Consider the following 21293-nt stretch of genomic DNA (forward strand, 5'->3'; position numbering starts at 1 on the left):
TAACAGAAGAGGCTGTTTGCTCAGTGTAAAAGTCTGCTGGCTCAATCATTTCACATGAGTCCAGAGATGGTTGTTGACTCATAATATGGAATCTGAGACGTCTCCTTGTCAGGGCCTCCTTGCACTTACCCACCTGCTGTTGCTTTGGCTCACTTCAGCTGACACTGAACAAGGTAGTAATGTTGATTTGTTGGTTGAACTGCTGATATATTTTCACTAAGTAGGCAAACGTACAGTATGTGGATGGTCAAGAATTTCTTAATAGAAATTTGCATTTGCAACTCCAGTTGATGACTATGTGAACAGAAGATCCATCCATCCATCCATCCATCCATCCATCCATCCATCCATCCATCCATCCATCCATCCATCCATCCATCCATCCATCCATCCATCCATCCAACCATACACCCCCCACCCAATGGGCTCTATTAGATGCAAAGTTTCAATGACTATTTGACCTCCGCCCCCAAAAGCCAAACTCCTCACTCTATCCTTAAGAATGAACCTAGCTACTCTGAGGAATAAGTGCATTTCAGCCACTTGTATTTGCAATCTCATTCTTTGGGTCACTGCTACACACAGCTCTATCTTTGCCACAACAGCTTGTTACAGCTGCCCAACCCACCACTCCACCTCCACTTGGGACAACAACTCATTCCCAAACCTGAGTGGGACAATCAACACTTTTCGAGTTGAGGACCATGGCCTCGGATTTGGAGATGCTGAATTTTATTCCAGCTGCTTCACACTCGACTGCAAACTATTTGCGCGCCTGCTGGAGGTCTGGTCTTGATGAGGCCAGCAGGACCACATCATCTGCAAAAAGCTGCAATTTGCAGTCTCAGAATCTAGAGACCTTCTGGTTCTTTGGCTTCACCTAAAGGTTACAGTTATAAATAGAAATAGTGACTAACGGCAATCTTGGTGCTTTCTTACCAGCAGCACTGACAAAATGAACCCAGGCCTCACTTCAGCTGGACAGATATTAGATGGCCTGAAACCCCAAAAGCCCAAAGTACCACCCATAGAACACTGTGATAGACACGATTATAGACCTTTTTCCAAGTTATCAAAACACATAGAGACTTGTTAAAGACTAAATAATTAGAAACTCAATACAATACATAGATTTGCTGAAAATTGACATACACTAAAACTATTTTCAAAGGCTTGGCAGTTCTGGAATGTGGCTACAATAATTATTAATCTGTGTCTACTTTGACATATATGTTGAGGAACAATTTAACTAGCTGAAAGTATGAAAACATGCGTTTGTGGCAAAAGAAAACTCAAACTAGCATTAAAAGAGGACTAAATGTTAAGAAGTGTGCAAATGCGATGTGAAATGACAATTTGTCTGATGGTTTCATTGTTCAGTTCTCCGCCAGTATTTTCTTGTTTATTGACTTTGACAACTTTTCTCTCTCCTTTACCCTCTCACACACCCTCTCTTCCTGTCAAACTTGTGTTTACTTTGCTTGTGTTCTCTCTTTGCTCCCACTATGGCCTGAAACCCCTCCTTCCCCTCTCCTCACACCCACCCCGGCTCCCCCTATCACTCGCTATGTTTCTCTGTAGTTCTTCCTGGCGGCTGCAGCTTTGTTCCTCCTTCCTTCTCGCCTTTCTGGTCAGGTACAGGTGCAGATTGTTTTACTCTTTGTTGCTCCTTTGCTCTGTGTTCACTTCTCTGGGTTTGAAACGTTAACTGTCTTGTTTTTATTTTATTTTTTTAACATCTTTGTCAAAGCATGTAATCCAGGGATGTGCCTATTGTCTTGTATTAATTACATTGTATGTTTGAATAACCTCATTGAAAACCATATTAACATGATAATCATTTGTGTCAAATGAGATTGAGTTTCTTTCAATTTAATGCTTATAAATGGAGGAGTATGGAACGAACAAGTGGCTATTAACTGCAAAGCTATTGCTTACATCCAAACGCAAGACCAACATTTCAACTAAACAAGCAAAACATAAACTTTGGTGGTTTTATAAGCTAAAACAGAAAATAGTGCACAGAAATAGTTAGCAATATCTTAAAATAACAAATAATTTTTAAAAAAATAAACAATAGGGAAGTTATTCTAATTTTTGTTCTTTCATTACTGTTTTTTATGCACATTTTGCATTAGAATTGTTGAAAGGGACAGCAAAAAAAGTTAAATTTCACAACAAAAGTTTTTACAATTGTTTGATGGTTATTGGATTTTCTGAGGAGTTAATGCGTAAAAAGGGGAGATGCAAACACATTTGTTGAATAAGTTCTGACGCTTACTTCACATTGATCAGCTGTTTAAGCTGTTCGCGTCTTCCTGGATATTCTCATAAGAATTGCATTTATTTCTCTATGTCTCCAGACAGCACGTAAAAATGCCTATTGCCCGATATCAACACATCCCTGAAAACTTCTCACTGTTGTCCCGAGAAGCTGGTTTGCAACCTCTACTTCCTTTTTATTATTGCATAACATCAACATTTGTTGAAATTACAGTTTTCAAAACCTGGTTGATTCGCTCCAAACCACTAGATGTAATGGAAACACGCCTGGTTTATATTTCTATATTTTTTGTGACATTTTAAAATTTGCATTACAATTGAATGGAAACATGGCTAATGGGAGTATTGTTTGTTTCTGCTGTTTTGTGTGCATGTTCATGCTCTGTATATTCTGCTATATAGTATCTGTAGGCCTGAGTTTTTGTCTTGGTACAATGTGGCTTTGTGTGCTTGTGGGTGGAAATCTGTTCCTTTCATCCAGCATATCTTCACAGTTGTGCCGTCTGTAATTTTACAGATAAAGTAAGCAAACCTTTTCACACTTGTGTTCACATATGATATGAGCTCTGACCCACATGTGCAGGAATAATCTTGTACAGCCTGATAAGTGAGAATACATTGCGTGGATTGACTTCAGAATTAACTTGCAGCACATGACCACAATAACCCCTGACCTCGTATGTTCACTGTGCGTCAGGCCCTTTGAGCTGGGTTGCTGAACATTTCTCCTTTCTTACCGGTTAATCACTTTATTCCTTGTATTTCTGTCGCTTTTTATTTGCTTTCCCACCATGACTCAGAGCTATGAGTCAAGGCTTTTTGCTGCCCTATAATCTGCTCTTGTGTCATGCACTGTACCCATTATCCATACAAAAAGAAACCTCAGACATATTTCTGTAAAATAGATGTGTTTAAACCAAGTTCATTTGACCTGAAGTTGCACTCAAGTGAACTTTTTGTATTAGCATTTTATTGTCACCACATTTCAAATACAATAAATAAGTGCTCTTTTTTATTTCATCTATGAACTCCACTACACCTGTAAATCAGTTGAAAAATTGTCAGCTAATTTTCATTCCTGAATACTTCTTTGTGACACTCCAAAAGTCTTGGAAACCATTTGTAAATAGATCCCAGTGATAATATAATATCCTCCTCTGTCTCAGTCTTTTCTCCCAGAGAGGTGGGTGTCGCAGTAGCACGTTATGACTTCTGCGCCAGAGATACACGGGAAATCTCTTTACAGCAGGGAGACGTTATCAGAATCTACACCAAGATGTCTAACGGGTGGTGGAAGGGAGAAAGTGACGGCAAGGTAAGCATATCTCAACACTTTAGACTGTTATTTGAAACTTAAAGTGTCGGTGACATCAAATATTTCTAATAAATATGAATGTAATTTTGGAAAAATAGCATTGATAATAAATGGTAAAAATGATTTCATGCTGCTGAGATGAACAGTTGTTGAGATATTTGCATTTGAAATAACAGGAAGTGATGTCAAAGTGGAATGTCTGAATATGAACAGAGCATTGCTACAACAGCTAACAACACAAACTGTAGAGAAGAATCTGATGTTTCTCTGGATTATTTTAATCACTATCATAGAGAGATAAGATTTTGTTTCTCAAAGTGTTCCCCTTTGATGTCACTTCCTATTTTACTTTGGCTGAGCCAAATTCAAAAGAAAATATGCCAATTATATGACATAACGGGTAAAATCATGATTATTATGCCAAATTTCTTGAATAAAAATGTATTTTCTTTGACTTTTTGTACTTCATGGATATGCATGTCACAGGTACTTTAAGCATTTTGTTTTAAAATTTGCACCCTTGCAAAGAAATGGGAGATGATAAATATTACAGAATATTTCAGGAATTCTGAATGATTGAGGTTTGACTGATCGAACTACGTTCTGAGTTAAAAGTATTGTTCAACATAGCCTGTGTGTGGAAACGATTTGCATTTTTTTGGTTAGTTTTGACTGACCATGATATTTAGGTAGCAATAAATAATACACACCCAGTGCGTACGTATCGAGCACTAACTGGATACATACCTGCTATTACTTCAGATTGTAAGTCGCAAAAAACATAAAATGTGTCATGAAGACGGAAAAAACATAGAATTTCCTTCTGAGTATTAGTTGCGCCTTAATAATTATATCAGAACAGACATTTAATCTGGAATAACACCACACAGAACACAGCTTCTGATGGCAAATAGCCTTAAATAACAGATTACAAAAATGAAATAAATAAATAAATAAATAAAAAGTAATCGTTCATAAATTGTTTAGTACCGTAACTTTTTTTCCCAAACAAGTTCAATCAAACAACTCCACCAAGATACTAAGATACGGTACCAACAACAAGCTACCTTTAGCTACCATTATTAGCTTACTGTCCTCAGTGTCATCCTGCCTTCTCGCCATTAGTTTGGTGTGGTCCATTTTTGTTGTGTTGCAAATAAAAGAACGATTTGCACATTTGATTTTGACCCCCACCAATGCTTACAGTGAGGTCGCTCTCTACTTAATGCAAACATGACCAGGCCCAGTGCTTCCAAACAAGCAAGTTACCAGGAAGTTCACCAATCTCTGTCCACATCACGCGATTAGCTTTCTTCATTTTCTTCAGTGCAGTAAGAGAAACCTTTGCTTTTTGCCAGTCCCTCACAAGTTTCACGTTTTTTAAATCGGTGCAGAAACAAGTTGGCACAAGCCTAGAGCGCCCTCTAATGACTGCAGAGTGCAATGTTTATTTCTTGGTTCATGTCAGTCAGAACTAAACACATCAGTCAAAAGTCATGAAGAGGAAAAAAGCACGGATAAGTCATTTCTTCTTATAAGTCCCAGGACCAGCCAAACTATGAAAAACAGTTTGACCTATATTCGGTAAAATACAATTTTTATTTAAAAGTAGTTTAAAATTTGATGGCCACTCTATGATGGGAGGGCCTAGGGTGTCTTGCTACGTGATGCAGTTGTCAAATAAATTTTCTGAAATGCTTTTTTTTTTTTTACTTTGTATGACTATTCAAAAATGTTGAGGCTTTTTTGTGCAAAGGTTCATAAATGTCCAACATTCTCTGAATAATTGTTTTCTGTTTTACCTACTTTCAGGTGGGCTGGTTTCCCTCAACTTACGTGGATGAAGAGGACTAACTGTGCTGTCTAAAACTGACACATCCAGTCGTGTTTAGAGATAACCAACTCAAATACAAGTCAAAGAACTCTACCTCTCTCTGTACCCTGAGTCACATGAAACTCGGCTGAAACCCAGAGGACCAGACAGGAGAGGAGGTGGCAGTGCCCTTTAAAACCTTCTCCTGGCCTCTGGCAGACTCTCACATGAGGGAGAGGAGCTTGTCACAACACAGACTCCAGAAGTGTCACGCCATATTTTACCCCACTGTGGTATTGTCTGCCCTTTAGATTCCAACTCAGCTTTCTGTTATTATTGATGACTCCACTGGTTGGTGAAAAACCTGTCTCCACTGTCTTTGGGATGGCCCAGTCATCCACCTGAAGCTCAGATCCTGCTGACTGTGCGCTGACCTGGTACGCCGCTAAATCCAAGCGCCAATGAGCTTCAACTATAGCTGCAACACCAAAACTCTTTAGTTGTTTTTTTTTTTCTTTCTGATTTTTAAAACTTGAGAAACTGGACAAATATAAATCTTTATTTCATCCAATTTGAAGCTTCTTTTAGGAAAAAAAAAAGGAAACGTTTTTATTATTACTACAGCGTTACAGACTGTTTTATTTATCACATCCCGTTCACTCATTTTTATGGTAAATGGGTAACAGTGTTACAGTTCTTTCATAAACTATTATCCTTTGCAAGTTTTACAAAAACTTGTTTTTATTTGTAGACAAACTTTCACACCATTGACGGCAGAGCTGCAAGGTGCTTGCAGCCTCTTGGAGAAAAGGGGGTTTCAGTGTCTTGCTCAAGCATGTTTTGAACATGCAGGAAAAAAAAAGGTGGACAATTGTTCCAACACTTAAAGCCTGGGCCTCTATAAAAAGAAGAGAAAAAGAAAAATCTGCTTCACCTATGACTTGCAATAATGTATTTTTTTTAATTACACTTATGCACAAAAGCAATCAAAGAGGTAACAAAGGCAATAAAAGCATGTGAGGTGTGTGTTGTTTAATTAGTTGCTCTGTACCTCACTAATCTTTTTAGCATTTTGTGAAAACCAACACAAAAAAACCCTTTTACATTCCACAGATTTTGTGTTTACCTCAACTCTTTTTAGTTTCCGAATGAGTGACTCAAGGGTGATGTAACAGCTGTTCACTGTAGAGCAAGGTGGTACCGGGCATTAGGCGATTCGCTTTTTCTTTCAAACGTTAACACCCCGCTAACCATGTGTGTAAAATCAATATTTAATAAAAGCACACTTTGAAAGTACTTTTGAAATTCAATTGACTATTTTTCCCCCCTTTTTAAAACAAATGTTCTACTATAGCTAAAGCACTAGTCACATCCCAAATCACAGCCGTGTTGGACCTGATGTTCTGATGAATCAGAAGGTCTCAAATGACTGAACAGAGTCAAACACGTGAAAGTAATTATGTTGGAGGAAGGTTGGCATATTTCAGTCTTTGTTCTTATTTTAATGTGATTTGCTGAAAGCGAAAACAGTCTTTGCCTCCATTCATTTGAAGCATATTGATGCCGTACGCTCTACAGTTTGCAACCAAGTTTTCTTTTAACAGACAAACACCAGGTTTGGATTTCTCCCAGTTTTCAGCAGACATTGACAGTGCATTTGCTTTTCAATCTCTATCTGATTACTTTTGGGAAACATCTCAAACGTTCTTCATCTTTGCATCAAAAACGTCACGTAAGCAATACCTTTACAAAAAAGTTGCTTAGTTTTATTTAAAGAACACAAGTTTCTACAGGTCATTTTCAATGCTAAAATCACAAAAGAACCAAACAAACATTTATTGGAAAATTGCAAAAAATGTTTATTTAGATTTAAACCCATTTTAAATTAAATGCTGATGTGCAGTCCTTGGAAAAAGGATACATAAATTGTCTCGCAATAAAAACCAATAATTAATTCCTATTTGTTTATAAAATGTTCTCTTTACCATTTTGAGTTGAGGCCTGTAGCACTGTGTATATGTTTACTCGGAAACAAAATGTTTGGCCGTTTCTTTCTCTTTCACATTTCAAATGCCTCAACTTGACATTTTTCTAAAAACTTTGGTGCCCTGCCTTTCCATCTCTGAGTTTTCAATGATGTTACAAGTGATGCCTTTTTTTCCCCCACAGAAGTGTCAGTTGGGGGGGGGGGGGGGATCAGGGAGGATGATTCAACCACTCAACCACTAGATGTCGCTGAAAACAACAAATCCTACACACTGTGCCTTTAAGTCTAAAAGTTGTATATGGAGAAATAGGCAAATATATTGTTTTGATTAAAATGTTAACAAAAATTGCAATTTGTCAAAATATAATGAATAAAAGCCNATTATAGTCAGAATAAGCTAAATATTTTGACTGAAAAACAACTGCAGAGTTGAGAACATTCAGACAAATGGAGTGGAACTAAAATTATATAAACTAAAATAGTTACAATATGATTGCAAGGGTGAACATTATTTATTAGAAATTAGGACTTCATCTAAATAACTGACCCTGATGCACACTTAAAATGTTAATTGTGCACAAGATGCAAAACACCTCGAACCCTTGTTAGTGTGACCATCATTAATAGAAAAATGCTGTGTTTCCATGATAACAAAAACATTTGTTGCTTCTTGTGTTTTTAGACACTGCACAGCTCCTCTAAGTCACATTTAAAAATGCTGAGAAAGATAAACTGCATAAAAGTTCTTATGTGAACAAGGTTTATTTGTCAGGCAGTGCTCTCAAATGTAATTTTTCTTGCAGAAGGGGATTTTTAAATTTGCTTATATTACGTTTCTTTTATCTTTTGTATCAGGACTATATGTTTTAAGACAGGAATACACTTGTGCATCGGAACCTCACAGTATCAGTATTCTCACAATGTCAACGGCCCTTCAGGCTTACTTTCCCCTATGATTCTCTGCAGCCACTATAATGACCAAACTGAGCAGAGGGAGGACTCTGCTGCTCTAACAGTAAAACTCCTTGTCACAAAGAGACAGAAAAAAAATGCCTCCTCTAATACTTCCCCCCTCCTTAACCTGCCTGCTCCGGTCTTTGGCATAAAGATGAAAGAGAAGTTGGACAGAAACAGGGGAGGAATGGGTGTCCAAGTTTTGCATTGAATAGATAAAGTGTGTGGGAAAAGAACACGAGTTGTGTGGAGAAGGAGGAGAGGGAAAGAAAGCAGATCCTGCATCATTTTCCTCTGTCTAAATGATCTTAACACCAGTCTTCTCCAGTCATCATCTGGATCTTTGTACAATGGTTACACAATGATTTTAGAAAAAAAAGGCTAAGCTTTCCTTTACAGTAAATACCCTAAATCCATCTCTAAAAGAGCAAGGCTCTCCAAAAGATTTTATCTCTTAGATTCATATTCAGCTGCTGACTTGAGACCATCAATCACTGCATTTACAGAGTCCTGTGCTGTGTTCAGGGAACATATAGCTGCCTGGCAATAGAAAAGAGGACAATATCTGTAAGAACTATTTGATGGACAATTGTGACAAGATGTCATCACATGCATGTGTGATTTTTTTTTAGATTATTATACAACAGTGTAGTTTTATGGCTCACACCCTCATCATGTTCTTTATATGTTTAATGTTTTCACCCATTGAAATCTTTAATTATAATTATATAATTTAAAACAGATTGTAACGCTTCATTGTTTTAAAGTGTACATTCACATTGATCAGCTTCATTTATTGCCTAATCGTGTTACAGTTAAGACATTTAAATATTAGTATGCCATCAGTTTAAAAAAATCTGAGTAAAAGGGTCATCTTGCAGATGTCATTTATAAATCATTAAAATGGACAAGTGTTTTCCAGGCACATAGTTCAATTCAATTACAGTTGTGAAAATAAATTCGATTTTGCATCATACACCTGGAAATTGGCCTCTGTTTCTTTAAGAACCTCCTACCATTTCTGACACTCCCAGTTCAGCACACCTTCACAATGCTTTGGGGGGGAGGGGTGCTCTGTGGGGCAGGGGCTTGGCTGTAGACTGAGCTCCAGGGAGGAGCTTTGTACAAACAGGCGGTGCTTTGTACCAGCAAGAGTTTAGGAAGCTCCACATGGCTATCACTGGAAATTCAAGGATTTCTCAAACATGCATGAAGGAGTCAAAAGCAACACTCTGGGTATGTTTTTGATGAGGTAATNGTGTAAATAGGCGGAGCTTTGTACCAGCAGGTGTTTAGGCAGTTCCACATGACTACACCCTTTAAATACATCTTAGTGGCTTTATGTCTGTCCATCATATGGATGAAGGCACGTTATGACTGTCTAAATGTTTCCACTTGTTTCTAAAGGACGGGCACACCAGGCTGACTAAAATACATATGGGAGGGCTCACTGCTGTGAATCGCTTGTACTTTCTGCTACTTTCTATGGTGCACAGCTATTTTCTAATATCCACACCAGCCAACGTCCCTGCAGAATTGGTTATTGCTTTGGCACAGTCTCAGTCTGCAGGGGCAGGCTGCTTGAAAGCTGAAAGGAGCAGTCTATTTATATTACTTCCCACTATGTTGTTATGTTGAGGTGATTTTATTGTGAATGACTTAACCTGATCAGACGTACCCTGCATCAGGTGAAGAGTTAATAACTGGGTATTTCAACGGTTAATAAGTCATTTGTTGATCCAAGATTTACTGTTAGAAATCAAGTGTAGCATGTTGCCAATTTTGAACATATTTTTAGTTTTTGAACTTAGGATTGCAAGTTAAGTCATATTAATGGCATGGATTGTTTACATTAAAGGAGATGGATCATGCTTTTAAATAATTTTTCATTTTGAAATCATTCATTTAGGATCAATGTAAAGTGGAACTGCAATACTTTAGTCTGAATCCCTCCTTTTTAACTTTACCATCCCCTCTTTCACCCCTTTTCTGAGGTGTGTCTCGGATCAACTCATTTTGAGGCTGTATCTTTAAATCCAAACAATCCGGCTAAAAACACAGATTTTACATATGTCCACTTTAAGCCATGACAATTCAAAGCTTTTTATAGCTGAATTATAAAATCTGAAGTGTAAATCCAACTCACAGAAGGATGATTAGCCGTGGCGGCCATCTTGAACAGAACTGACTCTAAACCTTACTCAGTTGTAGATGTTCATCCAGTCATTGATTCTTAGAGTTTTATTCACTTCTGTGCAATGATTCATGAGATTTTTTATTTTTTTAGTGGCCATTTCACAGAACTACATGGGCAAAAACGATCCTGCTCCACCTTTGCCTTTGAGGGGTGGGCAGTGATGAGCCAGGGATGACCCTCCTCCACGGTGATCAGGTGGTGCTGCTGAATCTTCACGAGGAATCTATCAGTGCTGCCCAGCAATTAAGATCTCACAGATCAAAGTGATATAAACGAGCTAATCCTCAGAGGACTGCTGGTCTCTCATCTTTCTGTCTCTGACTTACCCTAGTTACTTCCTTTTGACTCATGGCTCCATGTGCTGAGTGCGCTTTGATGCTTGCCAGCAGTGGGTCTTCTAAATATAAAATGGTGAATAAACGCAAATTAATGGGTTACGCTTTCCTGTCCTTAATGACAATTTACACAGCCCGGGGATCATATTTTCAAAGCTCTAAATATGTAATTTGGGATCATGAATCTGTATCTGCTTTATTTGACGCTCACATAGAGTACAACTGAGTAAAGTAGCAGAAACTTGTGAAGGCTTTATCAGCGGGGAGGCATTCAGGACAATGTTTGCTATATTATTATTACTAGGTATGCAATAAAACACATGGTGCAACAAGCCCATTGTGAGTGTGGTGAGTTGGAACTGGCAATGGCTCGAAAGTGAGTCACAATTTTGAGGTCAATAGTTGTTCAAGCAAGCGTGACGCTGCTAGCTGCTAGCAGCTCAGTCATTATCATAGAAAAGCAGAGCATCTGCCCGTAACTCCCGGGGACAGGTTTAACAAGGTGGCACCGCTTGTCATGGGGGTCTCGTTGGCAGGGGCTGCCTTTCTCTCACCCCCCTCCTGTTCTGTTTCTCTTCCCAGATGTCTCCCTCTTTTTCTGCAGTCCCTTCCTTCAGGTCTGCCAAACAGGGTTGTTCATATTTACCGCTGCCGCCTTCCATCAGGGAGTCATTGTTTCATGTCAGCCTTTTGTGATGAAGGCTTCTGTTTTTCCCGTTTTTTTGTTTTCTCCACACATGAACCGCATGATTCTCTTTGTTTTTCCTTTTTCAGTGTGTGCGCCCGATGTCAGCCGTTACACTGTATCTGCTCATGTCTGTCTCTTTAGCGATGTGTCTGTTTGTTCTCCAACTGTTTAGGGATTTTGTGCCACCATCACTTGTGCATTTCCTTTCTCCATTCCTTGGATTAAAAACGCTGCTTTGTAACTAATGCAGAACAAATATGTTATAGGGTGCTCAAACAATATATTGGAAAGGCAGAATCTTTGCCCACCTTTTGATGCAAAAACCATTTCACGGTACAGCATTTGCAATGGATTCCTTTTATGGCAACACAAATCTAACAAAAGATTACAAATATGAGGCAACTCACTTATTCAGCCTCATAGCAATCCAAGAGATTTGGACCAAAAAAAAAAAAAAGAAACACATTATTAAAATAAGTACTTTTGAATTAAATTCGAGTTATACAAAGCAAATCCCCAGTTGTGTTTTATTCCCTATAGCTCAATAAATGTTTATTAAGCGTCACTTCTAGCTTGATTAACATTTCCCGAAGCTTGATAAATCTCAACAGATTATGCACAAGTAACTACAAACTTTTTTTCATTCATTAACATCCATTCATTATTGTAAAAAGGAGAATATGCAGTTTGTTAGGGGGCTTTTTGAAAAATAGTTTTAACAAATGGAAAAGCATGCATGCAAATATAAAAATAACAATTTTAAAGTTTCAATTGCACAAAAATTATCATTCCCTGTTTAATTTCAGTGCCAGTTTTTATAAATATGACCATGATTCGACAAAGCAGCTTTATAAGCATCCAGATGCGGTTTTGTGGAAAATGCATATACGTTTCTTTAAAAAGCCTTAGTAAAATGTTATTTTATGGAGGTTGTATTCAAGTTAGAACTATTAGTAGGGCCTAATTCATGCATTTACCATTAGCGACATTAAGTTTATTTATTTATTTTTATTCTGCCTGTCCAGTCACTTTTTAGTTTTTGTTAAAATCCAAAACTTTTATATTCTAATCTTTGAGTCCTTTTAATTCTCTGTTTGCTACAGTATATTTGTATCGTAAAATTAGGCAAACTAATTAAAAATGTGATGTTTTGTTTGTAACATTTACACTTTTTGTGCCCTTTGAAAGGTACAAAAAACCTTTTTGTGCCCTGTGATGGACCTGCGACCTGTCCAGGGTGTACCCCACCCCTCACACTGTGACTGCTGGATATGGGCACCATTGCCCCCCGTGACCCTAGAACAGGAATAAACAGGTATAGATAATGGATAGATGGATGGTTGCCTTCTGAAATATGTATATTTTAGAAGATTACCTGTTAAAAAAAGATTCAGAGTCCAGTGTGCACTTTTTTGTACCAAACTATATTTCAAACCTTATCTGCTTTCACTGACCTGCTCTCTAAGTTATTCGACCCTTGTTACCAGAGAGAAACTTTGCTCATGAACTCAACAGATGTAATATTTACCTGGTGCCAGCTGCTGCAGATCAAAACCCATTTATTTAAACATTTGAACAAGGACTGGCAGAACTATGCGAGTTGAGTGGACATGTCAACATACAGTTCTGTTCTATTTCCTGTTTTTGTCAAACTCTTCAGAAAGCCTATCATTGCATCACATTTTATCCACCACGGTACACATCTCTGTGACTTTTTCATTAATGTTTTCCCTGTCTTGATATGTTTAGTGTGTGCTGCAGGTGTCACTGTATCTGATGGGAGAAAAAAAATCTCAAGGCCCTCCCAATAATATTTATTATAATTTTTTTGCATTAAAAGAATGTGGAAGTATTCATTGGTGTATATGTGGTCTCACATGTTTAGGGCTGCAACAAGATCCCAAAGTGCCATCAGTTGTGTAAGCTGAAAAAAAAAAAACACAGCCACTGACATTTATTTGGATGATTATGCGTCGGCTTGTCACAGTCATACTTGCTGCATAACAGAAGCTCTACATTCACTTGCATAAATGTAACTCATTTTCATCCTTCGCAGTCGGTTTCACCCGGAACAGGCGGCAATCTTTGAAACTTTTTCTAGGTACGTTATTTTTGTTTTTCGCTGTCAGAAGTTTGCATGATGCAATCCAGGAACCAACCTGAAAAGCACAGCAGCTTCACTTGCAAGTACAAAAAGGGGGATAAAGTTTTGTCCCCCCCCTGTAAAATCCATATTTTCTGGAACTGACTGTGAATGACATCTTTTATTTATGGACAGTGTCGCTGTGATATATAAATTTTATATCTTTTTTTTTTCCAATAGGGTGTTGGAGGCATATGATGCCAATGATTTGCAATTTCAGTGTGGCACCAAAGGGCCAGAAAAGCTGCACTGGGCACTGAGGAAACAAGAGACAGGATAGTGGTACAGCAAACATCTGCAGATAGATTTTGATGAAATAGGGGGTCATCAGAAAAGTTTGTGAACAAGAAAATAATGGATTAACTTTTGTTTAACTTCTATTTTTTGCCAGCATTTCTATTGTCTTTTTAATAATTCAATGTTTGTGTTGATTATGACAATCCGTGTTGCAGCAATGCTATTTTGGTTTATTCAAATAAAAAGAAACACATAGTTTCAGATTTTACCAGCTGCAGTTTGTCCTAACCCTTCATTGGGTAACGGATGAAAACAGAGAGGAAAATGTGGCTCCTCTGATATGTCTGTGTCAAGAACAGAATAATCGAGGGGGAAAAAGAAATCATTTCAATCATGTTCCAGCAGAGGCAGCTTAACTTTGTCTTTGTTCTGCCTATTGATCCTAGTGTACTCAGACTCTGTGTGCCAAGCCAGTGAGCCACCCACCAGCTGTCCTTGCAATGTCAGAGATGTGAATAGCCGTTTGATAAAGCCACATATGGCATGCTGCTTCAACCTTTCCACAAGTGCCATTTCTTTCTTCTTGCGATGTCATGTGAATGGTACTGAAACCATTTCTAAAGCTGGAACTGAAAAACCAATCAGGATTGAGAGGGCAGACAGTCAAACATCAAACTGAAATATGTAAAGTTGCAGGTTTTGCACATACCGTTTGTGCTGCATCAAAAATCAGTGGCAAGAAAATATAAATATTTAGTTAAAATCTATTACCATGTTGATGTAACTTATTATGTCCTAGATCTATTGCAACCATTGGTTCAAGCCTCGTGCATAATTTGACTGAAACTTTGCACACAAGCTTTAGCGTTGACATATTTTATCAATTTGCTTCAGCTGAAATGTGCAAAGTATAATTTTTTAGCCATTAAATACATTTTTTGTGTACTTGGAGTCTCTAGGAGTGCAGAAAAGCTGAATTTAGTTTCTCCTGGTTTCTTTTTATATTCTGTTTGGATCATATTTTTCAACCTGTTCAGTTTTCTCTCCTTTTTTCTGAATTATTCAAAATTTGCAACAGAACTTCTAAATAAGCTCTGGACTTACCACCTATAATTTGGTGGTGAGTCTGGATGGACAAGTCTTCCCTTGTTGATGTCTTTTAATTAACTTGTAAATAAAGTTTCTGTGCAGCTATATAGTCATAAATTCCTCTATTAGCTAGAATAAATGGGTCTGGAAGCTGGAGGGGGGCAGTGTGCGAATCACCTCATTTGGATTTAAAGAGACAGCCCCAAAACGAGTTGATCTGAGACACACATCTCCAAAAAGGGGGTTAAAGAGGGGCTTGTGGAGCTACAATAAGGAGAAATTCAGAACAAAGCATTGTAAATCCACTTTATATAGACCTCAAATTAAGGATATAAATGTGAAAAAAGTGGTATTTAAAAGCATATGTACACTTTTATGTGATGATAAAGCTCCACTGTCTCAAAACCTTAGTGATAATTTTAAGATTCCAAGCAAAGTTTGTTTTATCATCAGTTTACGACTGAAATGACCTCTTGGGTTTTAAACTTCCTAGTAAGGCCATTGTGTTTTAGAACGGATAAAATCAGACACTGATTTGGTCATAATGAGTTGGACCAAGATAACAATTAGTCTCTTATTACCAATTATTTTTTAATTTAAACTTATCAGAAAAAAAAAACTGACCAGAAGAACACTATTTCTTAGTGTTTGGCAAATCCTTTAAAACTTTTGTATAATAGTTTTAATTTTTTTGGCAAGTCAACATTTCGCAAGACTACCTAACTTTTCTTCAAACTGAAGCCTAGCGTTTGCAAAGAAACTTTCCGAACAAACAAACTGACAAGCAAATAAATAAATAACCAAACTTTCATTTCCAGGCAGCAGGCAGTGTTCAGTCTTTGAGCATAGCACTGCTGCTCAAAGACGGGGAAAAGTGCAGCTCTCCATATGGAACCCCGGTATGTCTTCATTTCTTTTTTCTTTTCTTTTTTTTTTTTGTTTTGTTACAGCAACACTTGAACCAAGAGTTGAAGTTTTCTTAGCGATGGGGTCAGGAACAGGTTTTCTGCCGCAGACACTGAGCCGGAGTTGCGAAAAAGTACGAGGACCTGCAGCCTCTAACGCAAATCCTGAGAAGCAGATAAACATCCTTGAAATTCATGACTTAAACAGAAGCCGTGTTTTCTTCACATCTCTTGATTTAAAACAGCCGGGGGAAGAAATATGAACCAGGCCTTCCGTCCCTATTTTTAGCTTGAGAATCATTAATATTCAAATGGCTTGGAAAATTAGAGAAGTATAGAGATTTAATACACTGACGCTCATTACTAATGCTCTACAGTAGTACTATTTACAGTACTGAATGGTGGAAAAGGTTAGCTTTCTGTCTCATAGGACAACCAATTTGTGTTGTGCTGTTGGGCATCTCATGGAGCTGAATATTGATATTGATTTATTAATAGGCTGGGGGCTCCAGCCATGTTGCTGAGCCACCTCTTTCTCAGACACTGAATACCCCGTGTCTTCGGTTATGTAACTTTTTCTTGGTGCCACCGGTGCTGACGGTGGCAGAACACAAGGACTGCTTGTGTTAAAAAGAGCGCTCCTGACACCCCCCTCCTGCTTCTCAGATGTGGAAGGAGGAAGGACAAGCAACTGCTGTGACACAAAACTGTGGGGAATAAAAGAAGCAAACAAAAGCTGGTCTTTTTTGTGGACTTTGAATTCAACATTTAGGGAAAAAAAAGTCATGCACTTCCAAAAGCTCAGTATAAATCAATAATATATGATGTTTCAAGGCTGAAGCAGCTTCTTAAAGAAAATGGTTAAGGATTTATGAACCTTTTTTTTGTTTAAGTAACAAAAAAAATTCTACATTTCCCAAGATTTAGTTTCTAAATGTAGTCATTTACAATCTATTGTGATAATCTCAATAAGAAAAGTCATGTTTAACTATAGGACTCATGCTTGACATGTTTAGTTTGCTGAAAGTTACTTCCTGAGAATAAACAAACCTTCAATATCTTTATACTTTAGTTTGTTTGTACTGACTGTTCCACGACAAACCCTTCAGAAATAATTGATCTTCTAGTGCAGTGTTTCCCAAAGTTGGGGTCGGGACCCAAAGTGGGGTCCCGAAACATCAAGGTGGGGTCCTGAAAATATTTTCTGAATTAATTACATTTTTTCCTTAGTTGTTACAAAGGAGTGAGGTTAGTGTATTTAAAATGGATATATGTAGTATAAAAACATTGTTACTACACCCATGTTTTGTTGACCTGATACAAATGTTTATCATCCAAAAATAGTTGGGGGCACAGGTCTCTGCTACTGTTATTTTGTGGGTCAAAAGCTGAAAAGTTTGGGAACCAGTGCACTTTGGTTCCCAAAGTTGGTTTTGGGACCCAATATGGGTCATGAAGCATCTTGGATAATCTCCAGAAATCAATTTAAAGGGTAATAAAATAATTGCTGATGTAATATTTTCCCTATAATTATTACAAAAACACAAAATAAGTAAAAATAAGTATTTATATTTGTGAACAAGCTGTTTAGATGGTCAAAAAGCCTGTGTTTTTAGGGTTAACAAAGTTCATGAACTCAGACCAGTAATATTTGGGGTCACAAGTTTTTCCCATGGATATTTTGTGGGTCAGAAGATAAAAAGTTTGGGAACCACTGTTCTAGTGTTTAAACATGTAAAAAAAAAAAAAAAATTCTTTRCAAAATCACTTTTTATAATACAGCACATATAAAATGAGCTATAGGGAAAGTGTCGTTCCAGATCTGCTGCAACTCTGAAGAGCTATGATGTCCACAGCAGCAGAGTTTCAAGGAGAAAGCTGCTGCTGTCTGTTTGAAGTGTGATGAATATCATTTCAATGTGCTAAACATTTATATAAGGCTTTTTTTCCCCTTTGGTGGTTGAACAATTTAATATGCATTGTGTAGTTTGAATGAAAACATTTTTTGTTAGAAAAAAATGGTGCATTTTAAGAGAAAGGCGTGGCTTCTTCACTGAAACACGGCGGTGGCAGTGTCATGGTTTGGACTGTATTGTGGCATCTGTGCAAAAAATGCTGTTCTGACATTGTTAGATTAGTTATTTCTGAGCAGAGCTTTAAAAATATATTCAAAAAATAGTGACTGAAGGATTTAACTATTTCAGTGGAAATAACTGATTACTTTTGTTTTCAACTCCAATTACTAATTGCTCCTCTGCCTAATTATTGAAGAATAAACTGTTAGATGTACTTATTTATAGCTTGTGAAATATTACAAAAAAAAAGAAAGAAAAACAGGTTAAATCCATTCTTAAATTATTCTTCTTACTGTCAAAATGGCAAAAATATAGACTTTTCCAATATACAGTATTTACTCTGATTATTTTAATGATCCTTTTTAGTCGATATTGTTTTATTCAGGATCCAATGACAATCAGAACTTTCCATCATCATATCATATCTGTCTTATTTGTCAAGAAACTGATTGTTTATTAAAAGACAAACAAAAGCTGAAAAGAAAATGATCCATATTTTGGATTTCTTGTTCTGAACATGTTTGGGTTCAGATTTACCAAAACTTCTTACATTTTTTATAGTGTCTACAATTGTGCATAGGTTGAGGCTGGCCAAAACGAAACAAAAGAAAAGTATTACGGTTGCATTTAAAAGATCATCGGAGATCAGCGCACACAGTTGCTGATATTGCTAATTTATTTTCTAATAAAATTGAGAATTACACATTATTTTTATTGTTTACTTCGTTAGATTTACTTTGTATGATAGTCTTATATCATTTATTTCAGAAACATCATATTTCTTAAGAAAAAACACCCATGCCTTGCTTGAAATTTGGATCAACCTTTTACAATCACCTTATTGTAGTTTTCGGGCTTTCTTAAACACAAAAGCTGTTCTATCATAGACAGTGTCATTTAATGAGAGGCACTTACATAAAACTCAAGCACAATTAGGTGTTTTATGACAACCTCAGGAGCAAAATTAATCTCTCAAATGAAATTGGTCTCGCTTCTCAATATGGCACCCAGTGGGACGCACCTTCATTTCTATTCATTGACCCTCCGTAAATTAAAGCTGGTTTTCTGAGCGCGCAGCTTTCTGGTTGCTCCCGCAGCAGGATGCAGGCTTTCAGCCGAAGCAGCTCCCGAAAACCTTCCCCTCTTACCATTCGATTCAAGGATTAGATCTGATTACAGATTGGAGATGGACAACCTCTGCGACAGCCGTGCAATCTTCTTTTCTTTAAATTTACATAATGTTGATGAGATTTCGGCCTGAGATTCCTTCAATTCTCCTTCATTTCAAGAGCACAACAGGAATGTGTTACAGCACAGGCTGATATATCATTATCAGCAGCCGGTGCTTCGTGAAATGGCCCAGGAACGAAACTGATAGCTTTTAAAAATCCTTTTAAAAATGACATTCAACTCGTGTCGTTTGTCTGCAGCTGTCCACGAACAATACACAGTTTTATTCTTCACACCTCGTCTCAAATGTCATGTTTCTGCCTAATAAAATTATCGCTCAACAACAAGACAAAGACATGTTTGTACCTTTGAGCTTTGGTGGAAGTGTATTGTGTAAGTGTGTAAGGTAAACATAGTTCTGAAAGCAGCTCTGGAATGAGGACAAACAACACAACCAACGTCCTCACGCTTAGTCCACATCTACTGAAGGACACGGCAATAAAAAAAACAAGTAATACATCTTTTTTTTCTTCTTCTTCAGCGTAGTCATGAAAATATCTGTTTTATACAAAAATTAAATACAGATATAGTATGTTACAACTTTTTTTCTGATATGGGTGAGCTCAAGCAAGACTACAAAGCCTCTGTAAAATAAAAGTTATACTAGACTGGCTCTTGTCAAAGGGAATTTATAGTAATACATGTGCAGCATTTTGGCAAAACAACGGACACCCTTCAGCAAAGTAAAGTCACCAGGTTCACTAAAGCGTAGGGAGAGGAGAGGAAAGGAAGGGAGAGTACGGGAAGGAAGAGGAGGAGCAGAAAGGAGGAGGCAGTGAGGAGAGATTTTTTTTTTGAAGATGTCCCTCTGGTCATTATTATTCTACACTAACTTCAGATGATTCTTAGAAATCATGTGTCTAGTTATTCACTGTTTGTCATCAGATTGTGGTTTGTTCTAATCCGAGTAGAACCTCCAGACTCTTTTTGATGAAATATTAGACAATGACATTATCACAAAGCAAGGGCGCCTGCAGTTTTTTTTTGTTTCTTTTTTCTGTGAAGTTACAAAACAACAGTGTCTTCACCGAGTTTTTTATAAATCTTTCTACCATTCAGAATGACACATCAGTGCACAATCCACTGCGGTAATTTCATTGTCGCCCATGCACCACATTGGCCTCGGATATACAAAAGAGTCGCTTATATTGTACGCTGAGCGCAACACATTCTTTGTTTGTTTTTTCCCTTTATCTCTGTAAGGTTGAAAGTTCAGTCTCAGCGTTTGTGGTTTTTAGGATTTTCCTTCAGGATTTGGTTCTGTGTCTCTCAGCAAAGGGAAACAATTGAAAGCAGGGTCGCTACGAGGGAGAGCAAAAGCTGGCGGCCTGTGGGGCGATGATGGAGGACTGCCCGTCCAGACAGCTGGTCGTCACACTCGCCGGGACCCTGGCAGCGAACTCTCTCGCACAGGACGCCCGTGAAGCCGGGGGCACAGTGGCACCGCTCGTGGTGGTGGCACGTGCCGCCGTTCTGACAGCGCAGCATCGCGTTGTCGCACACCCGAGCTGCAGACACAAAGCAGAAAGGGCAGTGGAGACAGGAAGGCGTGATTAATAGATGACTCGGTGATAGGGGCGGCAGAGAACATCAACAGGCAGGTTCACGGGGCACAAGCTGCCTCCATGCTGTCCTGTCTGCATCGTTCTGTAGCCCTACAGCACAGCAGACACGTCAGAAAGGGTGAAACCAAGGACACCAAACAGTTTTGAAACAGGGAGGGGAGGTGGATAACCAGGGCACACAAGAAAGTGCAAAACACTGTTCACTTAATATGTGAAAACACTTAACTGGAATGATTGTTTGTGATAAAAGAATTTTATATATCTACTGTATATCAAGGACAGACAACTGAAATGATGGAAGGGGGCACTTTTTGTGGAACACATGGCTGCACATTTGTTCAAATGTAATTCAACTTCCATTTTAAAAATGTTTGTGTATATGTACAGCATATGTTAACTAAACCAGCATACACTTACTGTAACATGCTCAAATGCATGTGTAACAGTTGTACTCTTGTTTGACAAATATAAATACAA

General features: G+C 37.8%; 2 protein-coding genes across 3 annotated transcripts in view; one reads left to right on the forward strand and one right to left on the reverse strand.

The window, feature by feature from the left end:
• LOC106516896 (guanine nucleotide exchange factor VAV3) overlaps positions 1–5972 on the forward strand; it is a 63043-nt gene extending 57071 nt beyond the window's left edge. Inside the window, exons 26-28 of the mRNA XM_014007485.1 lie at positions 1582–1635; positions 3450–3598; positions 5411–5972. Coding sequence (XP_013862939.1) covers positions 1582–1635; positions 3450–3598; positions 5411–5452 — 245 coding nt within the window. The 3' untranslated portion in view covers positions 5453–5972. The remainder of the gene's footprint in view (positions 1–1581; positions 1636–3449; positions 3599–5410) is intronic.
• Positions 5973–18766: 12794 nt separating this feature from the next.
• Positions 18767–21293, reverse strand: part of LOC106516897 (netrin-G1) — a 66794-nt gene continuing 64267 nt past the window's right edge. For both annotated transcript variants that reach the window (XM_014007487.1, XM_014007486.1), the window contains one exon: positions 18767–20759. In XM_014007487.1, coding sequence (XP_013862941.1) covers positions 20521–20759 — 239 coding nt within the window. In that variant the 3' untranslated portion in view covers positions 18767–20520. The remainder of the gene's footprint in view (positions 20760–21293) is intronic.

Source organism: Austrofundulus limnaeus, unplaced genomic scaffold, assembly GCF_001266775.1.
Source record: "Austrofundulus limnaeus strain Quisiro unplaced genomic scaffold, Austrofundulus_limnaeus-1.0 Scaffold42, whole genome shotgun sequence".
NCBI classification, from domain to species: domain Eukaryota; kingdom Metazoa; phylum Chordata; class Actinopteri; order Cyprinodontiformes; family Rivulidae; genus Austrofundulus; species Austrofundulus limnaeus.